Source organism: Drosophila ananassae, chromosome 3R (genome assembly GCF_017639315.1).
Source record: "Drosophila ananassae strain 14024-0371.13 chromosome 3R, ASM1763931v2, whole genome shotgun sequence".
Lineage (NCBI taxonomy): Eukaryota > Metazoa > Arthropoda > Insecta > Diptera > Drosophilidae > Drosophila > Drosophila ananassae.
In genome coordinates, this window is record NC_057930.1 from 14731397 (window position 1) to 14748845 (window position 17449).

The 17449-nt window shown below is 44.5% G+C and overlaps 1 protein-coding gene across 5 annotated transcripts in view; it reads left to right on the forward strand.

Annotated features, from left to right (window-relative positions):
• Positions 1-17449, forward strand: part of LOC6496967 — a 107162-nt gene that overhangs the window by 82666 nt on the left and 7047 nt on the right. For 3 of the 5 annotated variants that reach the window (XM_032455292.2, XM_032455293.2, XM_014905972.3), the window contains exons 9-16: positions 1012-1117; positions 6930-7628; positions 8659-8775; positions 12910-13295; positions 13898-14047; positions 14736-14918; positions 14977-15115; positions 15865-16074. In XM_032455292.2, coding sequence (XP_032311183.1) covers positions 1012-1117; positions 6930-7628; positions 8659-8775; positions 12910-13295; positions 13898-14047; positions 14736-14918; positions 14977-15115; positions 15865-16074 — 1990 coding nt within the window. Of the gene's footprint in view, positions 1-1011; positions 1118-6929; positions 7629-8658; positions 8776-12909; positions 13296-13481; positions 13769-13897; positions 14048-14342; positions 14672-14735; positions 14919-14976; positions 15116-15864; positions 16075-17449 lie in introns of those variants that run through there. The other 2 variants (XR_006507475.1, XM_032455294.2) reach the window with 2 other exon arrangements.

Below are 17449 nucleotides of genomic sequence, written 5' to 3' on the forward strand. Positions count from 1 at the left end.
TGCGGCAAGGCGGCAAGGTAGAAACGGGAAGGCAGAAAAGTAGAGAGGAAAAGCAGCGGCAAACTGCAGATGTTTGTTGGCCACGAAAACCTCAAACAGCACTTAAGTTGTTGCCGGATGGAAGGTTTTGGTTTTTGGCATTCGGTTTACTTTACTTAGTGCAGGTGCAAGCTGTGAATTCTGAGCTCCCCGGCGGATTATGAGGCAGAGAGAGAGAGAGGGCTGGGCTAATAGGCTTAGGCCTGCATTTTAGACAGTTTGGAGATTTTGCAACTTTCACTTAAGCCGTCAGCGACGAACGAAGGATTATTATATATGAAGACATATATATTCTACAAAAATTATAGAATTCCATTATAGAATATATATTTTTTAGTCATCAAAATCCGCAAATTGAATACCATATTTCCTGATTGATTCCGGCAAAACGACTGACTTATCTCAGGAGACCCCATCTCCCACACACGAACCACATAATTCAAACCAGAAACACAGACAGTCTAAATTTTCCACACAGTCGCCGACCTATTTACCCACAAAACCAAAAACTATTAACAATTTTAGCAACAATGCTGTGCATTTGAAAATGAAACATGTTCCTGCTAATTGACTTCGAACCGCAGCATCCGCGATTGTTTCCACATTAGCTATGATTTCTTTCGTTCAGGATTTACGAGTGGGGACTGGAGTGGTGGCTGGAGATGGGGCTGGAGATGGGGCTGGAGATGGGGCTGGAGCTGGGGAGCTGGGGTGCCATGATAAGTGAGCTGCTATTAGTGTGTCAATTAGCAACTGGCTGCATATGATCCAGTTCACTTGGCCCCCAGTTTGGGCTCGGATTCCAATTCGAGTTCCATGGCAGTTGTCTGCCCGGGGGCGTGAGAATTAATGCATGACTGGCTGCGAACTGGCGAACTGCGAATCTGTTTCAAGTAGTCGCGGAAACCGAAAGTGGAGTGCTAATTAGCATGACTAACAACTAATGCTTTCATCGTTTCTCATGCGTTTCAGGGAAATCTGGACCACAGTCCTGCCGCCGGAGACCAAGGATGTCTATACGGCGATTCTCGGCGTAACCAAGGCGAGTCGGATCGACGAAGGCGTCTACAGCTGCAAGGTAATTTGATGAAATTAAAATAAATATGCCTGCTTTCTTCTATTAATTATGTTTTAAATTTAATTCAATACATCGTTTTTAAACTGTCTACTAATTTAATTTAACAAATTGAAGAGGCTGGCTTTTAACTTTGCCTCGAATAAATTTAATATTGAACGATTTATAGAAATGAATATTTATTCCCTTGCAGAGGGTATTATAATTTTGGTCAAAAGTGTGCAACGCAGTGAAGGAGACATCTCCGACCCTATAAAGTATATATATTCTTGATCAGGATCACCTCCTGAGTCGATATGAGCATGTCCGTCTGTCCGTCTGTCCGTCTGTCCGTTTCTACGCAAACTAGTCTCTCAGTTTTAAAGCTATCGAGTTGAAACTTTGCACACACCCTTCTTTCCTTTGCAGGCAGTATATAAGTCGGAACGGCCGGGATCGGTCGACTATATCCTATAGCTGCCATATAACTGATTGATCGGAAATGCCATAACTTTGGTGTTTTTTAAGTTAGAGGGTTGGGACTTTCCACACATGTTATATTTGACCAAAAAATCTTGTGTGCAAAATTTCATAAGGATCGGCCGACTATATCCTATAGCTGTCATAGAACGATCGAAATTGGCATAACTTTGGTGTTTTTTAAGTTAGAAAGATGGGATTTGGTACAGATTACTCTTTTGGCAAAATAATTCGATATGCCAAATTTCATAAGGATCGGCCAACTATATACGATCCGCTACATATCTAATAATATAAGATGCGTGGCGCCACCTAGCGGACTGCGACTGAACTGCAAGGGTATATAAACTTCGGCTCCGCTCGAAGTTAGCTTTCCTTTCTTGTTAAATATATATAAGTACATGCGCTTAAATCTATAATGTAAAAATGCATTCACATTTTATAAGTATGTTTAAGTGTATGAATATACTAGTTCTTAATGGCAATGTTTTAAATTGGAACTATTGATAAACCTTTTAGCGAATATGTTAAATGTTTCCCAACCTATTCAAAAACGAAATATCATTTATGAATCAGGGCTCTTTTCCCCTTCGATCTGAATCAAAAGATAGAAAATATGAGACAACAACATTTTTGGCTCTATTTTGGCCAAAATCATGATGGTACCCCTTTAAAAAATTCCAAAAAATGGGTCCAGATTTTTGTTGCCAGGTTTTGATAGAAAACGATGGCTCTGGGTTCTCTAAGATCGGGAAGGTATAACATTTCTGGATCTGTGCAGTATTAGCCAAGTTATGAGCATTTTTCCAGTTGGAAAGTGAAAAAAATCATATTGCAGCCATTAAAATAATTGCGAAAAACGACAACCTGGAAAACATTCATCGCAGCAGCTGGGTCATGGCTTCCTGAGGAGAGTGATCTCTTTGAAATAGGACAAGGATTCAATTCACTCACCCAATGGGACGTGGAAAGTCCTTATTACATATCCCGGAGATCTTCTGGAGAGCGACTGGAACACCTTCACATTAGTGCTGAGAACAAGGACTCGAGAATAGAATAGAATAGGGGGCTGGGTTTAGTGTAACTAAACGATAAAGTGTTGCAAAAAGGTCAGTTGTGAAAAAAATAACAACTTAAAATCTCTAAGCACTAACTCTGTTAAGACTTTATTTTTGATAAAACACTATTGGCCATCAATGTCCTCCGAGTTAAAAATCGAAAAACTAAAAGCTTCTGTTCTCTCCGAAAGTTAAGATTAGATTTCCCTTCTGATTTCTAATAAATTCCGGTTGCCCAGGCACTTGGAGACCCTCTCAACGCCTCGTAATATTTTTAGCTGACTAATCAGTCTAATTGCCATATCAGAGCCCAACGATTCAGGCGATTCTGTTGGGAAACCAGTCTGGAAAAATCCACCCGAAAGACCATATAATTACATTTGGCTGTGCTGCGTTCTGTTCGCGGCTCTGTTCTTCATTTTCACTATAACGTAGCTTTTAATTAGACTAATTAAAATATGGTAGACCGGTCTGTTAGAAAGAAGTGGGATGGAAATGGAGTTTCGAAATGGTGTTTAATGTGGGCAATGGACGCATTGCACTTGAATGGTCTTTTCTCAGGGGCCAATTAAATTTTAATCTACGGTATTAAATATTCTTTTGACTGTGGGCTTTTACTTTTTTTTTATTTTCGGCTGATTTTTGGCCCAACTTTATAACTGGGCCAAATTCCGTCGGCTTAAAAGTCCGCTCTAAGTAAGAGTTTTAAATTGTTACAGGCCATTAGACCCGAAAACTGGCCAGCTAACCATACCCGGTTTCATCCCCGGAAAATCCTGTAGGTCCTTTCTTTATGGCTTAGGTAATAACATATTACGCAAATGGCTTGTAAAAAATATTGGGCTGGCATAAAGATGAAAATTCCCTTACACGTGAAAAGTTTACCAGGTTTGGGCCACCGAGAAAGTTGGCCCACAAAGTACGTGGACACATGGGTATTTACTTGCCGGTAGCCGGTATCTTCCTGACGATGGGTAGTTGCTTATAAATCAAATGGTAATTCGATTGCCTGGCCACGGTAGATTGTAATAAAATGTTTACGTTTGTTGCTTATAAATCAAATTCCCAAATTGTTGCAAACTCAATTGAACTTTGACATTAACATAATGGTTTCTGGGAGCTGGGTGGCTTGGGTTAGGTGGTTGACTTTCAGAAAGGACTTCTCTGTGGCATTTGTGTAGATTAAAGGAAACCGCCTCAACACTTTAATTCTGCATTCAACAAAAAGCAACCGCGGCAGCATCTGTTGCACCAACCAGCTGGCTTTTCTTGGGGGGACCATTGTATTTAGTGGTTCTGACTCTCCGAGGGGATTTCGTTAAGTTTTTTATGGGGGAGCCGGCAGCTTCCAGTTTCTTTTCAGCTTTGTGCCTTTGGTGCGCCGTGAGCCTCACGCCTCCCGCCTCCCGCCTCTCACCGCATGCCTCATTCCGCTCGCTCACTTATTATTGTCGCTACTACCCCGTAATGACGCAACCAGATCAAAGGCAGGAAGCCAGGAAAGCAGGACATGGCCAGCAGGGGTGTGGGTGAAAGGAAGGGGGAGTTGTGGGAAAACGCTTAGCAGCTGCAACAACTGAACGATAATCAGGAAGGCTGGACTGGACGGGGAGCTCTGAGCTTTGTGCCTGGTCCCTGAAGGTCGATTGTGCCCACGTCTCGCAGCTGTTTGCTGAAAACTCTAGAGCAGGAATCCTTTTCAATAACACTGCCTCAAGGACCGAGTCAATAAAGACTGCCTGCCATTATGCGTCCCCCCAGACTGCATGTCCTGCGTGTCCATAACTTGCCAATACACATCCCGACATCCCGGCACACTCGCACATTTCTAATGAGGGGCGTGTGCCTTGCGCATTTATTATTTATGTATTGATATTAAGTATACGCCTTGTTGCAATTAATTCATTTGCCTTGGGGACTCTCGGCGTCCCGGGTCCATTACGTGCACATTATGGTATTTTGTCCTTAAGCTGCTTGCATTGGAAAGTGGTGCTTCTTAAGGCATTCAGATTAAAGCAGAGCACGTAATTCTTAGTTTGTAATTTTAATTTTATTCTACACTACCACCTCAATGCCCAATATCCATTAGCCAAATAAATACAGTTGCCTTGGGAATAACAATTTTTATGAACTATTAATTTCATCCTGGCATTGTCCATTGATGAGCCACAAATCGTCCAAGTGCCAGGATCCTGGCCAAATGCTTAGCCATTTCAGGGCGGACTGTGTTCGGTTTAACGACTTGGCCTGTTAATGAGACGCGACTTATCCGGGGCCAATAAAATACCATTTGGCCATAAAAACGCTGGCCTCCACACAGTGGAAGAGGCAAAGTTGTGCAGTCCAACAACGTCGCAGCTTAATGAGTTAATTGGCATTTGGATTTTGTGGCCGGCAAAGATTTGTCGACGATGCAGAGTCGTAAATGACTCTGCAAAGCCACGAACATCTCCACAAGCCAGCAACAAAAAACAACGAAAAAAACATTTAAAGCCGCAATGCCATAAAAAGCAGATATCCTAACCTTTACCGGCTTACATTTTTAGAGTGTTTTGCTGTCTATTAAATATTTCCGGATCGGCTGGGGCCAAGTGCCTTTGGGGGGCCCAGAGATACCAGACAACAAGGATGCAGACGGGCGCATACAGACAAGTGCGATACCTTCGTCCTGGCGACAATGACGGCGCTGAGGTGGCTCATTCCACACTAACTCCCTTCTCGTTAGTTGTATCATTTTTATTTTTTTTTTTTTTTGTCTTTTTTTCGAATTTGAAACGGAAGTTTCCTGGGCAGCTGGCGGAGCAAGGAGGCGAAGCCGCATTGTGTCTTCCCGCCCATCGACATCATCATCATCATCGACATGGTTGTCGGCAGTGTCGCAATGTCTATGATTTTCTCCATGAGCCCCACAACCATTACACTCACAAAATGGCATTTTATTGGCCAGGACTTGCACATTCCATTCACATACCACATTTTTGAAAAGTATCTGAAAGTATTGGAGACTAATAAAGACTAACATATTTAAGTTTCTATCAATACTTTCAAAATCAATTTCAATCTAAAGCTCTAACTCGATGTTTTGGTTCTTCGAGTGCAGCACTTTTGTGGTCCTCGGGGGCGAATGTGCAACAACAACGACAGGATCAACAACAGAAGTTTACAATTCGTTTGCCTGCCAGCCGCGTGGAAATAAATGCAAAAGGCCCCAGGCACGAAAGGCTTTAAGTAGCCGCCCCATCTTGGCCGGGCAAGTAGCCGTAAATACTCATGTCCTCATGTGTAACTTTAAGTGTCCTCCACGGCAGGATGACATGCCAGCCAGGATGGGATTGACCCGGGACAGGACATCTTCTTATTTGCCATTCGAGTGACTGAGCAAATACTATCTACTCAGTATTTTATTTTATTACGATGTATATGCAGATTTTGCAATCCCGTTCGGGCAGTTAGGCTTTTAAATTACATTCCCCTTAACTAATATGCCGGAGCCAGAGATACCAAATAGGATTTGGCCTTTGAAGTACAAGTGCATATCATATACGCTAAGAGGCAAGGGGGCCAGTCCAGCAAATCCTGGCCTGTCATATCCAATCAGCACACAATGAAGTCTGGCTGACTAGCAAATAAGTCTATTAAACAAATCCTTCGGATCGGAGGCGATGACATTGACAGACATGGCAACAATTGTGGCCTTTTCATCCGACCAATGTGATTGAAAAGGACACTGGAACTAGTGTCTGACCATCAGGATGTGTGTTCTGTTCTCAGACAAGGCTGTGTCTGTGTTATGCCCAGGCCTGGGGCTTCAAGTTTATGCACAAATATGTAAGGATATCAAAGCATGTACAGCTGGGACCAATTATTAGGCCAAATGATGTCTCGCATGAGTTGAGGAGATCTGGAAATGAATAATTTAATTGAAGAGCAGATACTCACTTGCCTCTTAGGTTATGTTTCTAACTTAAGGTATTCCGTTTAAAAATAAATACATACATCTTCAGACAGATATCTTCTTCAAAAATATATACTTTAGAATATACACTTAGACCTTTAAGAACTTTAAAACATCCAGCTAACTTTATCATCTAATTATCTTATTAATTAAAAGTGTTATTTTTGTAGTGCAAGATACACTTCGTCCTTGTTTCCTTACTCACAACAACCACAACTAAATATAATGGCCTTTCCGGGTTGTTTGATGTTTGAAATATCAAACCGCAGCCATTGTGACACGAGTCCTTTGACTCGCTTGGCAAACCTAACTAACCACCAATTCCTTTCCTCTACTCCCCCAGGTCACTGACTGGGGCGTGGAGCAGTGCCGCTCCCTCCACATCCACATCAAGTCGCCTCCCCGTCTCCGAGTGGATCCGGCGAGCGTAACGCTGCAACGTGGTGACTCCCTCCGGGTGCGTTGCCTCTCACCGGGAAACGACGACATCAAGCGATACGCTCAGCTTGGCTACAGTTGGACCCGGAACGGAGTGCTCTTCCAGTCGGACCCGGCCACCGCCATGTGGGAGGACCTTTACCCGGACGGCAGCATCCTCAAGATCAATAACATCCAGAAGTCGGCGGAGTATGCCTGCCTGGTCTCCAACAGCGTCCGTCCCGTCTCCCGGAGTGTCTACATTAACGTGATCGAGCGAAATGCGGTGCACGTGTGTGCCGCCGAGTCCACCTACGGAGTCCACTGGCCAACCAGTGCCCCCGGAGCGCCCATTATCACCGACTGTCCGCGGGGCTTCGAGGGTCACCTGCGGAGGATCTGCGAGCAACGGGACACAGGAAACTCTAGCTGGCTGCTGCCCGACTTCTCTGGATGTGTCCGCGACGAGCTCCTGCTGATCTACAACCGATTCTTGGCGCTGAGTGCTGGCTTTCAGCAGACCAACTCCTCCAACATCCTCAAGGCCTGCTTCGATTTTACTCTCCAGCGGAGGCATAGCTTCCTGCCGGGAGAAGCTAGTTTCCTCATCGATATGCTGCATGAGGTAAGGTGGTTCTGAAGAGTATAAAACAGGGAACATTGTAGTTTACTATTAGGATGGCTCTTACGTTTAATTTGTATTACTCAGGGGATAAGCTTAAAACAGAAGTTTCCATAAACGAAATATGACAAAATGGTTTCGGTAAAAGTATTATCATTTTGGATATATTTATAAGATGAATTAATTTCAGGGATTAACTATCTCAACCTTTTTAAAGGAACACGAAACATAGCAATCAGAAACTTACAAAACCGAAAATTCTTCAACGTCTTAAGTATACAAAACTGATTGAAAGAAAAATCAACCCCCAGAGTTTGAAAAGATCTTATCATCAGTTACCAGAATAAAAAGCCACTATAAAGCCTACTGGGCCAGCTTTCGGGGAAAATTCCAATCCAACCAGACCAAGACATTAAAGTAAAAGCCGTCAGGGAGACAGAAATACCATTCCATTTCTGTAATGTGACAGATTTGGTTAAATTGGCCTAATCAAAATCGGAATTGCGATTCCCCTTACATCCCATAATATCCTGTGTTGCCATAGGACACTGGCAGACAGTTTCAGAAGTTAGTTGCCAGCCGTTTTGCCCATCGTCCTTTTGCCGCAAAACCCTTAACACGTTTGAGCTCCACCTGAATGCCAAAAACCGGGCACTTGAGCAGGCAGAGCAACTATTTTTACACGCAAATGAATGCAAAAGCTGGGGGCTCCTCCAGACGGGCGGCTTGCCATTTTTCACACAATTTTCGGTTGCCCGAGAACTGCAGTCAAAGAAAAGTTGGGTTGCCGGGAAAAGTATCCTTCGGCTTTGGGGTCGCCTAGCAACAATTTTTCATTTTAATGCGCACACAAATTTCCCAGCTAACGAATTGCCATTCCCGAGCGAAGGGAAGAGGTAAAGGTGAAGGAAGTTAAGGCTCTTGGTCTGGCTCCTGTTTGGTCCTTATATTTTTTTGGAGGGATACTTGGGGAAAGAAGACTTTGTATTATGTTGTCTCAACGCAACTCTCTGTTTCCTTGGCCATTTCACAGCTCGACACCTACCTGCAATTGAAAGGCACACAACTGGAACGCGAGATGGCCGCGGAGATAATACTGCGCATCCTGGATAAAGTCATGCAGAATGCTCAATCCTTGAACAGTCAACAGGTAAGTGGGAAATAGGGATTCTGGAATTCTGAAATCTGGGTGCCTGGAGCCTGGATCCAGGACTGCAATTGCGCATAAATTACTACAAGTGTATGTACTCCCCATATGGAGAGGCAGTCGAGCGTTGGGGTGCCATAATTTATAACCTGCAGCCATATTCAATATTTGCCAGAATGGTTTCCGACCCAGCCTGCGATTTATTGCACAGAGAACACAGAGAGTCCTTTTTCTGGACGGGTTTGGGGCAGAGGGGCAATAGGTGGGCATTTTCGAATATTCACCCGAAAAAGCAGGGCACTGCCGCTTTTATTTAGCTTGTCACTGGGCGGTGCAATTTACATAGGTGGAACATTTGTCTACACAATCCGTGTTCGGATTTCCAAAACAGCCGGAGAATTGATGTGCCTGCTGGCTGGTAATGAATACCTCCTTCGATATGCATGAGTCCTGTGAATTTTTCGGCATCGAGTTTCGGGTTACGGTCTTGTCTGTGCGGTTTCTGTGGCCCAATCCTGATTGTGAGCTGCCAGGTGAGTTATGGGATTCGTGCTCTCGACCTCGAGGAGCTGATTTTACTGCAGTGATAATTGGTTAAGCCTCTTACAGATTAAAAACCGAAAAACATCCTCCGTGTCGAGGTCCTATTTAAAAGCCTATTTACGCTTCATTTGGCAGAAGGGATAATAGAGAAGGACCCCTTACGGAACTAATTCAGAGCCAGTGAGCCCTGGTGGGGTGATCCTAATGAGGGGCAATCAAACAATTTACTCGCACCACCCTCTTTGTCGCAATAAGGATAACCACTTCCTTATCACCTGGCCAAAAAAGGCAGACGCTTTTGGGCCATTTGAAACGGCCGTGAAACGGCTTTGTGTGAAAAGTGCGTTTCTTTATGAGGCGTTTCTGTCGAGAGGCGATGGCTCCCCACCATTGTTTCCGGCTCAAGTGAGGATTTCCAGGATGAACCCACCAAGGAGACACTCCGCGTCTCATGTATTATTCCGTGGGTAAATTTTGCGCCCGGCGTAAAAGTAAGAGACAGGATAAGGCCTGAGTTTTGGTATGCAAATTTATGAGAGTGTTGATTGCAACTGTTTGAATATGGTTGGCAGATGCCGCCCCGGCTACTGCCCTTCTGCCAGGACCTGTCAAGAAGTGAGGATAATTGGAATACTGCCTTTCGCAGACTCTGTTGCCTTTTGGACACCAGCAGCATAATCTATTAGCCAAGTGGTAGTGGCTTTAATATTCATATTTTACGAGCCGGGGCGCGTGCGAAAACTAAACAAGATTTCTGTTCACTCTTTAGACTTTTCCGCCTCAGGACTAGCAGGACATAGTTGTGGGCGAGTTGGCAAGACGAGCGCGGAAAAAACTTTTTAATGCGCTCAAATTAATTTAGTTTAGCGGAAGTTCGGCTGAGTTATGGCATTTCAATAATAATTCCCCACCATGTGAGCCAGAGCCAGAGCCAGGGCCTGAGATCGTGGCCCAGGAGAGAGAACAATTTATGTTAAATTTTTATTAGCTGACGCAGCCTGAAAAACTTGCCAGTATAATTGGGTCGATTAAAAAGTGTTGGCATTCGCTATTCCGAACTTTGGCCCGAAGTTGAACAAATAGTTCGCATCGTTTTTATTGACTCAACGGAAAGTTTAATGGAGTGAGCCGAATCGCCCTGCAAGTTTATCGAATTTTTTGCGCGCAATCAAGTTTAATTAGTGCATCGCCGGGGTCCGTCCACGGAGTCCTGCAAGTCCTGCGAAAGTAATCAACCGTAAGCCAACGGCCAAGGCCATAAACGTTAACGCCACTCGATCCGCTCCAAGGAGAATTGAAAAGTTTTAAACTTGAGCTTCCAGTAATCAGAACTCACTCTCGGCACACTTCACGCTCCACACCCGAAAACTAAAACCAAAGTCACTTAATTCAAACATTTTGCGAATAAATTGCCAATATTGCCCAAAAGCGCATATGTGAGAGTCCTTTTAATCTGCGGGCGTGTGCCACTAAGTCCTATCAATTGGCTGATAGATTATAATAATCCCGAATGGACCAATATTTTTTTTTTGCTTAAAACCAATGTGGCTGTAACTGTGATCGGGAGTGCCCTCCATTTGCGGCTTGTGGAAATGGCAATTGGAAAAGTTTTTGCGGATGGAAATTGCTCATTTTTTAATGCCAATTCCCATTTTCCATTTTCCGACCAAATGCCAAAATTTCTAGCGAAAAGTTGATTAAAACACTTGTGCGAGGACAAGTCCGTACTTGGAATGGTAGCTTAGATTTGCATAAGTTCGTATTGACCGACTGAACCGACTGAATGGCAAACAAAGTTTACTGACCCACTTTTTCGGCCAGTTCGAATTGCGGCCGGGTCGAAATTTTTATCACAGTGCACTCTCTCACACAACAAGGCGAACGGGGGCATGACTCTTTGGATTCAAATCAAATCACGACGAATCACTTAGCCAAAAAAGTATTCACCGAGAACGTGACCCCGAGTCGCAGGCTCAACTGGGCCAAAAAAGTTTCCGACACACACACACATGTCCTGGCCACGGCCACGCCCCAAATGATAGGGGTTTAGTCGGAGGGGGTGGCCAAGTGATTTGCCGGTAAGCGGTGAGCACTAAACGTGGCTAGGTCGAAAGTCAAGTGAAATTTTGGAATTCACATGGAAAACTTTTTCCAGCCCAAGCTCCACTTCCACCCACATCCATTACTTTCGCCTTTTCTCTCTCTCGCTTTCGAGAGTTTCTTTTCAACGCCTTTTAAAGAAATCATACGAAAGCCTCACACATTTGAATAGAAGGTAGTGGGTCGAGGGCGTGGCTATATACGTGGGCGTGGCAGGGATACACACACACACACACACACAAACACAGCCTAATGCCCCTCTGATGATGCTGAAGTTTTAGATTTTTGTGAAGAGAAAAAAAAAAGTTCCATTACACAAAGTTTTCCAATTGGAATTGTTTTTGTTTTCGATTAGTTGGATCCGAACATTTATGCCAGGACTCTCCCGTCTATTTGTATCTTATGTAGAAACACAAATGCCTTTTGATTTGTACAGGAAACTGTAGCTGTAGCTGTAGCTGAAGCCGGCCAATATGCCAATAGTCGACTCCTGGCACTCCTTGGCCTCCATTTCGGCCATTCTGTTTACAAAAAGGATCCGAATCCGAAGCTTTGCATTATAAATTGCGGAAAATTCGAAATCTCGATACACAAAACTAAACAAGAGCTGGGGAGTGGAGAAGAAAAGCCGCTGTAATGGTTTTCGTATTACAAATTGCACAAAAAATCGAACTCGAAGCCCCCCGAGTTGTGCGTTGCCAGCACTGATGCAGTTCTGAGTCCTGTTTATTGGCCCGGTTTATGGCTTTGTAACTGCACTCGAGAATATAACAATTTATGATTTTTATGGCCGAGTTCATTGACTGTGCTTTCTGTTGCCTCCTTTCTTCATCGTCCTGCCGCCTGGGTCCCAGTTGCCTGCCCCAAAAAATATGCTACATAGCCGGAGGCAAGCCCGTCTGGGGTCAGTTCCCTTTTGCGGCATTGGCTTCGCCATTGGTTTCGGCCAAAAGTTACCCGTCGAACGCAATGGGATGGGTTGTTGGCACATGTTGAATAAATATACAATGTGGTCGATTTCATATCTCCATAATCAATCTCTGAAATGCAACTGAGGACATAGCCACAAACTTTTGAAGGGTTAAAAAAAAAAGTTTGCTTAGGCAAGTCATGAAAGTGCTTCAAAAGTTTAACGTTTTGAGGTGGCTTTGTTGGATATAGAAGTCTACTGATTCCTAAAATTTTTTCTTAGTCTTATTCTTGGTATTTATTATTTAAAAGAAACATGTCCTTTATCCTAAATTCTTCACATCTAATCTAAAAAACTTTGCTGCGCAATATTTTTTCTAGAAAAGCCGTATAATTTGAATGATTTTTCAAGTTCATTGGTAACAGAATATCAGAATTTTTGACAATCAAAAATGGCTTCATATACTAACAATAGCGAGAAAAAATGAAAAACTCATTTTCTCTGTATCTGGATAATTTTAACGAAAAATTAAAAACAATATTTACCCGGGGTGTGTATCCTTTCTGATTCATTTCTTCCAACAGCAAATTAAAAAGCTGCAGCTGCTAACGCAATCGGCGGCCCTCAACCGCGAGACCATAGCGGCCTCCCAATTGGCCACATCCACCAGCGGCAGTAGCCAGAAGCAACAGCAGACATCACCTGGTGACAGCTCGGTAACGCTGACCGCACAGGGCGGCGATGACAGCGGGTCGGGTGCCAATGCCGGAGAGATTTCCCCGGGTCCCGGCTCGGAGAACCTGCCGTCAGCCCGGGGCATGGCCAGGGGGAGCGGTAACAGTGGAGGAGTCAGTGGAGCCACTAGTATTCTGACAGTCGACGAGGACACTCTGTCCCTGGACCGACTCAACTCCCTGCGCATATACATGACGTCGGTGAAAACGCTGCCGTTTAACTTACGCATTTATGGGTAAGTTGCATTCACAGAGAAAAAGGATAAATGGTCCTTAAATGAAATCAGACAGGAGACTGATGAGTGGGGGAGGGTGAGTGAGTGGTGTGGGCTGAGTGGGTGTGCCACAGACCTGCAATAATTTCTAATTACGAATAAAGGAAAAATGCAAATTTCCCAAGCAAGTAAACAGTAAACTTCATTTTACGGCCGCTTGATTAATATATGCGACGACGAAGGAGAACGATTTCCTCAGCCTGCCTGCTCCTGCTCTCGCCCGCTCCTGTGACTGGGCTCTTAATGGAAAATTTATTTTATGAGCAAACATAAATAAAAAATGCATAAAACAGGCGAGGTCGGAGCATGAAGAATGGCCCATAAAAGTTCAGCGCTGCGAATACATCTCGGTGTTCGTCGCAAGGACGAAGCTTTCCCGGACGCAAACAGAGACGAAGGAGCTGACGGAGAAGACCTTGTTCCCTTCCGGACAGGTATATTCCTTCTGGCTCCTGCCTCGTGGCTTCCAAGTGTCTAATTTAGCTAATTAAGTGGCCTAAGTGCAGGCACCCACCATTTGCTTGATTTACGATGGCTTATGCATTTTCCACTTTCACTTCCAGGGAGGATTTGTTCTCGGATCAGCTCTACATGGACATTGGGCTCTCGTCCCGCCTGCTGCATATCATGGCCAACTCGACGATATTCGCCTCGGTCATCTCCTACAAGAACCTGAAGAGCTTCCTGCCCAAAACCTACTACACACGCGGCAGGTGAGCTACCAATTGCAGATTCACTTTTCTAATTACTTTGCGAGGTGAAAGTTGCAAAAAAGTTACAAAAACTGGATAAGTTTAAACGATCTGTTAATGGCTCCACTGGGGTAAGTTAAGGATTAACGCAACTGCAGTTGTCCTGAAGGATACGTGTTTAAATCCACGCTTTAATGCTCCAGAAACTTGTCTGCGCCTAAGTCCGGGCTTATGGCCACCGATGTATAATTTGCAAGCCATGTTTGCCCAGCCCCTCAAATATGTGTAATGCCAACTGCTGTCTCTACCCCCTCAGTCCTCTCAGCCGAGTTGGCTTCCTTGGCTTAAGCGTATTACCATCCCAGTCATCTCGAAAGAAGAAGCCCCCAGATAGTGCAACACCAAAACAGAAACAACAATGGGAATGCCACAGAAGCGAGTCTAATTCCTCGACTGTAAACAAAATGCAAATATGCAGCTGCCATCACAAAACTGAAAAATACAAAGAGCAGAGAATAAGGGCGATATCCTGGAGGACGAATAAAGGAATGCTAACAGAATTGTTATCAAATCTTGATTATGACAAATAAAAGATGAGACAGAATGGCTAGATCAGATTACACAAATCTGAATAGTTTAAAATTTGTAATGAGGCGAATGAACTACTCTAATCCTTGCCTAACTACATTTATTTTGTAATCCTTTCTAGTGATCCCAGGGACTCGGACTATGTACTAGCCTCCCGCATCATCCAGACCTGGCTCTTCCAATCCAACCGCTCCAATGACAACTTTCGCGAACCCCTCGATTTGCCGTTCGAAGCCGGCCATGTGGAGATTATATTCCAACACGAAAGTGTCCCAAAATCTGGGGATTGGGTGGCCGTTTGTGGGTAAGCTGGTGTCGAAATCAATCATTTAACGCCCCACTAACGCCTATGATCCGCACAGGCACGACTACAAGGCCTCCTTCGACTCCACCTGGCGCTCGGACCTCTGCATCACCAAACACCTGATGGTGAACATAACGCGGTGCATCTGCCCGCTGTCCGGAACCTACGTGGTCATGCTCACCAAGCGCCAACAAAATGTAAGCCAATGGGACATCAACCAAGGTCGCCAAGGCCGTTGAGCCAACCTCTAATCCTTCCGCCGCCCACTGGGTGTCCAGCATTTTTGGTATTCAACTGCCCAATTCATGCAATTCACGTGCACTAAAGTGGAAAGCTCCCTTTTGATTTATGGCGCTTTTAGGTACTGCCATTTAGGGGCCTCCACCTGGGGAGCCACCTCACCTGGAGTGGGTTGTCGGTCCGGGCTCTTTGTGCAACGTCCCCAAAGTCCGTATTTCCGCTTCCCTTGTTTGCAATCAACAACTTGGCCTCCGAAGCCATGAACTTGCTCCAAATTCGCTCGCCCTCGTCCTCGTTCTATGTACTGCATACTGTATTCAGTTCTGAGCGGATACACCTTAATTCAGGGATGCACGCCAAGGATATATCCGGGGGGGTTCGTTATCATGGCTACGGATAGAAAGAAATTTTTATTTTTTAGCTAGAAAATTATGTGATTAAATAACTGCAATTTTAAAAGCAATTTTAAGGTATTCCTTACAGTTTATAGTTTAGAAAAAGGACATTAACTATTAGAGTATCAAGAGTTTTTGCAACCCTGCTAGGATCTGTTTACCAACGACTGTTTTCTTCGGCCTGCCAAGGCTAGCAGTGATTTTTGTCCTTTGCTGCTCAGAGAGGGGCAGCTTAAACCTTGGTATCCTTGGTAGCTCGGCTAGTTTGAATTGCTAATTGTTTTCGGACTCTGGGCAAATTCCACTTTCAGGCCACGCCGTCGCACGCCCCGCAGCGTCCCATCTTTGTGATCGCCAGCTGCGCCTGCTGCCTCCTCCAGTGCGGATCCGCACTCCTCATCCTGGTGCCTATTTGGTGCAATCGCAAGTGCGCCGTCACGTTCCTCAAGATGCAGTTCTGCATCTCCACGTCGAGTGTGATGCTCATTTACTTGCTAGGCTTCATGAAGATGCTTCCAGTGGTAAGTATACTATTCCATTTTCTCGCAGCCATCACTACAAAGTGAATACTGCAAAGTGCAACGCGCACTTTAATGCAGTTGTCGGGAGTTTCGGCGTCCTGGGCGACTCTTTAAAAACAAAGCCTTTGAGGAAAGGCATTCGGTGGGTATACGGAAACTGGAGAAAAAGGAACCAAAGCGTGAAATTTAATTACGCCAAAATAAATAAACAAGCAAAACGAGGGAATGGAAAGCCAAGCCGAAAGCAAAGCAACCCGAAAACCAAAACCAAACACACAACCAGGAGGGCTTCTCCAGAGAAGCTCCAGAGAAGGCGGCGAAAAAGTAATAACAAAATGTGTTGCATAAAATAAAATACAAAACGAGAACGGGTACGGGAACGGGAACAGAAACGAGAATGAAGGCGCCATGCCATCGAAATCCAAATGAGTTTTCCAGATCACAGACCCCCCCATCCTTTAAAGGCCAAAAAAGAAATCCCATTGGCTTAAACTAGTTGGCCCGAAAAACCCTTAAGTTGTAATTATTTGTGGTCTGTTGTCTGTTCTGTCGGCAATTGCCAACCAATTCCTACGGCGGTTCTCAGGACTTCTCAAATAATAATCACGGCCAGGGAAAAATCTGTAATCATCATCAAAACAAATTAGCGTGTCGTCTGCAAGTCGTTACCAAACCAAGAATCCTGTACCCGCCGGAATCTAAAGGAGGTCCTGATGGTGGGAGGAGGGCACGACTCGCACAACAAAGCAAATAATTTACATTTAGTTTTCGTGGCAGCCAAACGGAAAATTCATGGAAAACAATTCCCTAACCTGTTGGCGTGGTCCTCCATGGAAGGAAATTAAAAGTCAACAATGCACGACGACTCCAAGGAGAAGGAGGAGGAACAGAAGCAGGCCAGGTGTGGGCCGGGGCCTGGGAGGCCTCAAGGAGCAAACTGGAATCGAAATTAATATTTATAAACGCACATTCTCAGACGTTTGAAGTGGGAAAATGTTAATGGGAAGACGGCGCTAGCCCGAGCGCGTTGAAGGGATACAATTTTATATGCAGACCGTCCTGTCCCGTCCCATCCCGTCCAATCCTATTGGCCATGACTCCGTGGAAGTCCCCAAAGCAGCCACAAGCCGTCTAAATTATAAACGTAAAATGAGATGAAAAAAATCAACAGCATAAGCGAGTTGCTGTCTAATCCCTTGAGGTCGTGAAACTCTCGGCATTAAAAACAAGACAAAAAAAGGAACTGCAAAGCTCTAACAAGAAATAACATTTTTGAATTAGTAATAAACTGGTCCGCAGCGGAGAGATCGGCTCAATAAATGAATGAAAAACAAATAAAACCTTGTGTACAACAGAGGAGGCACGCCAAAGACGC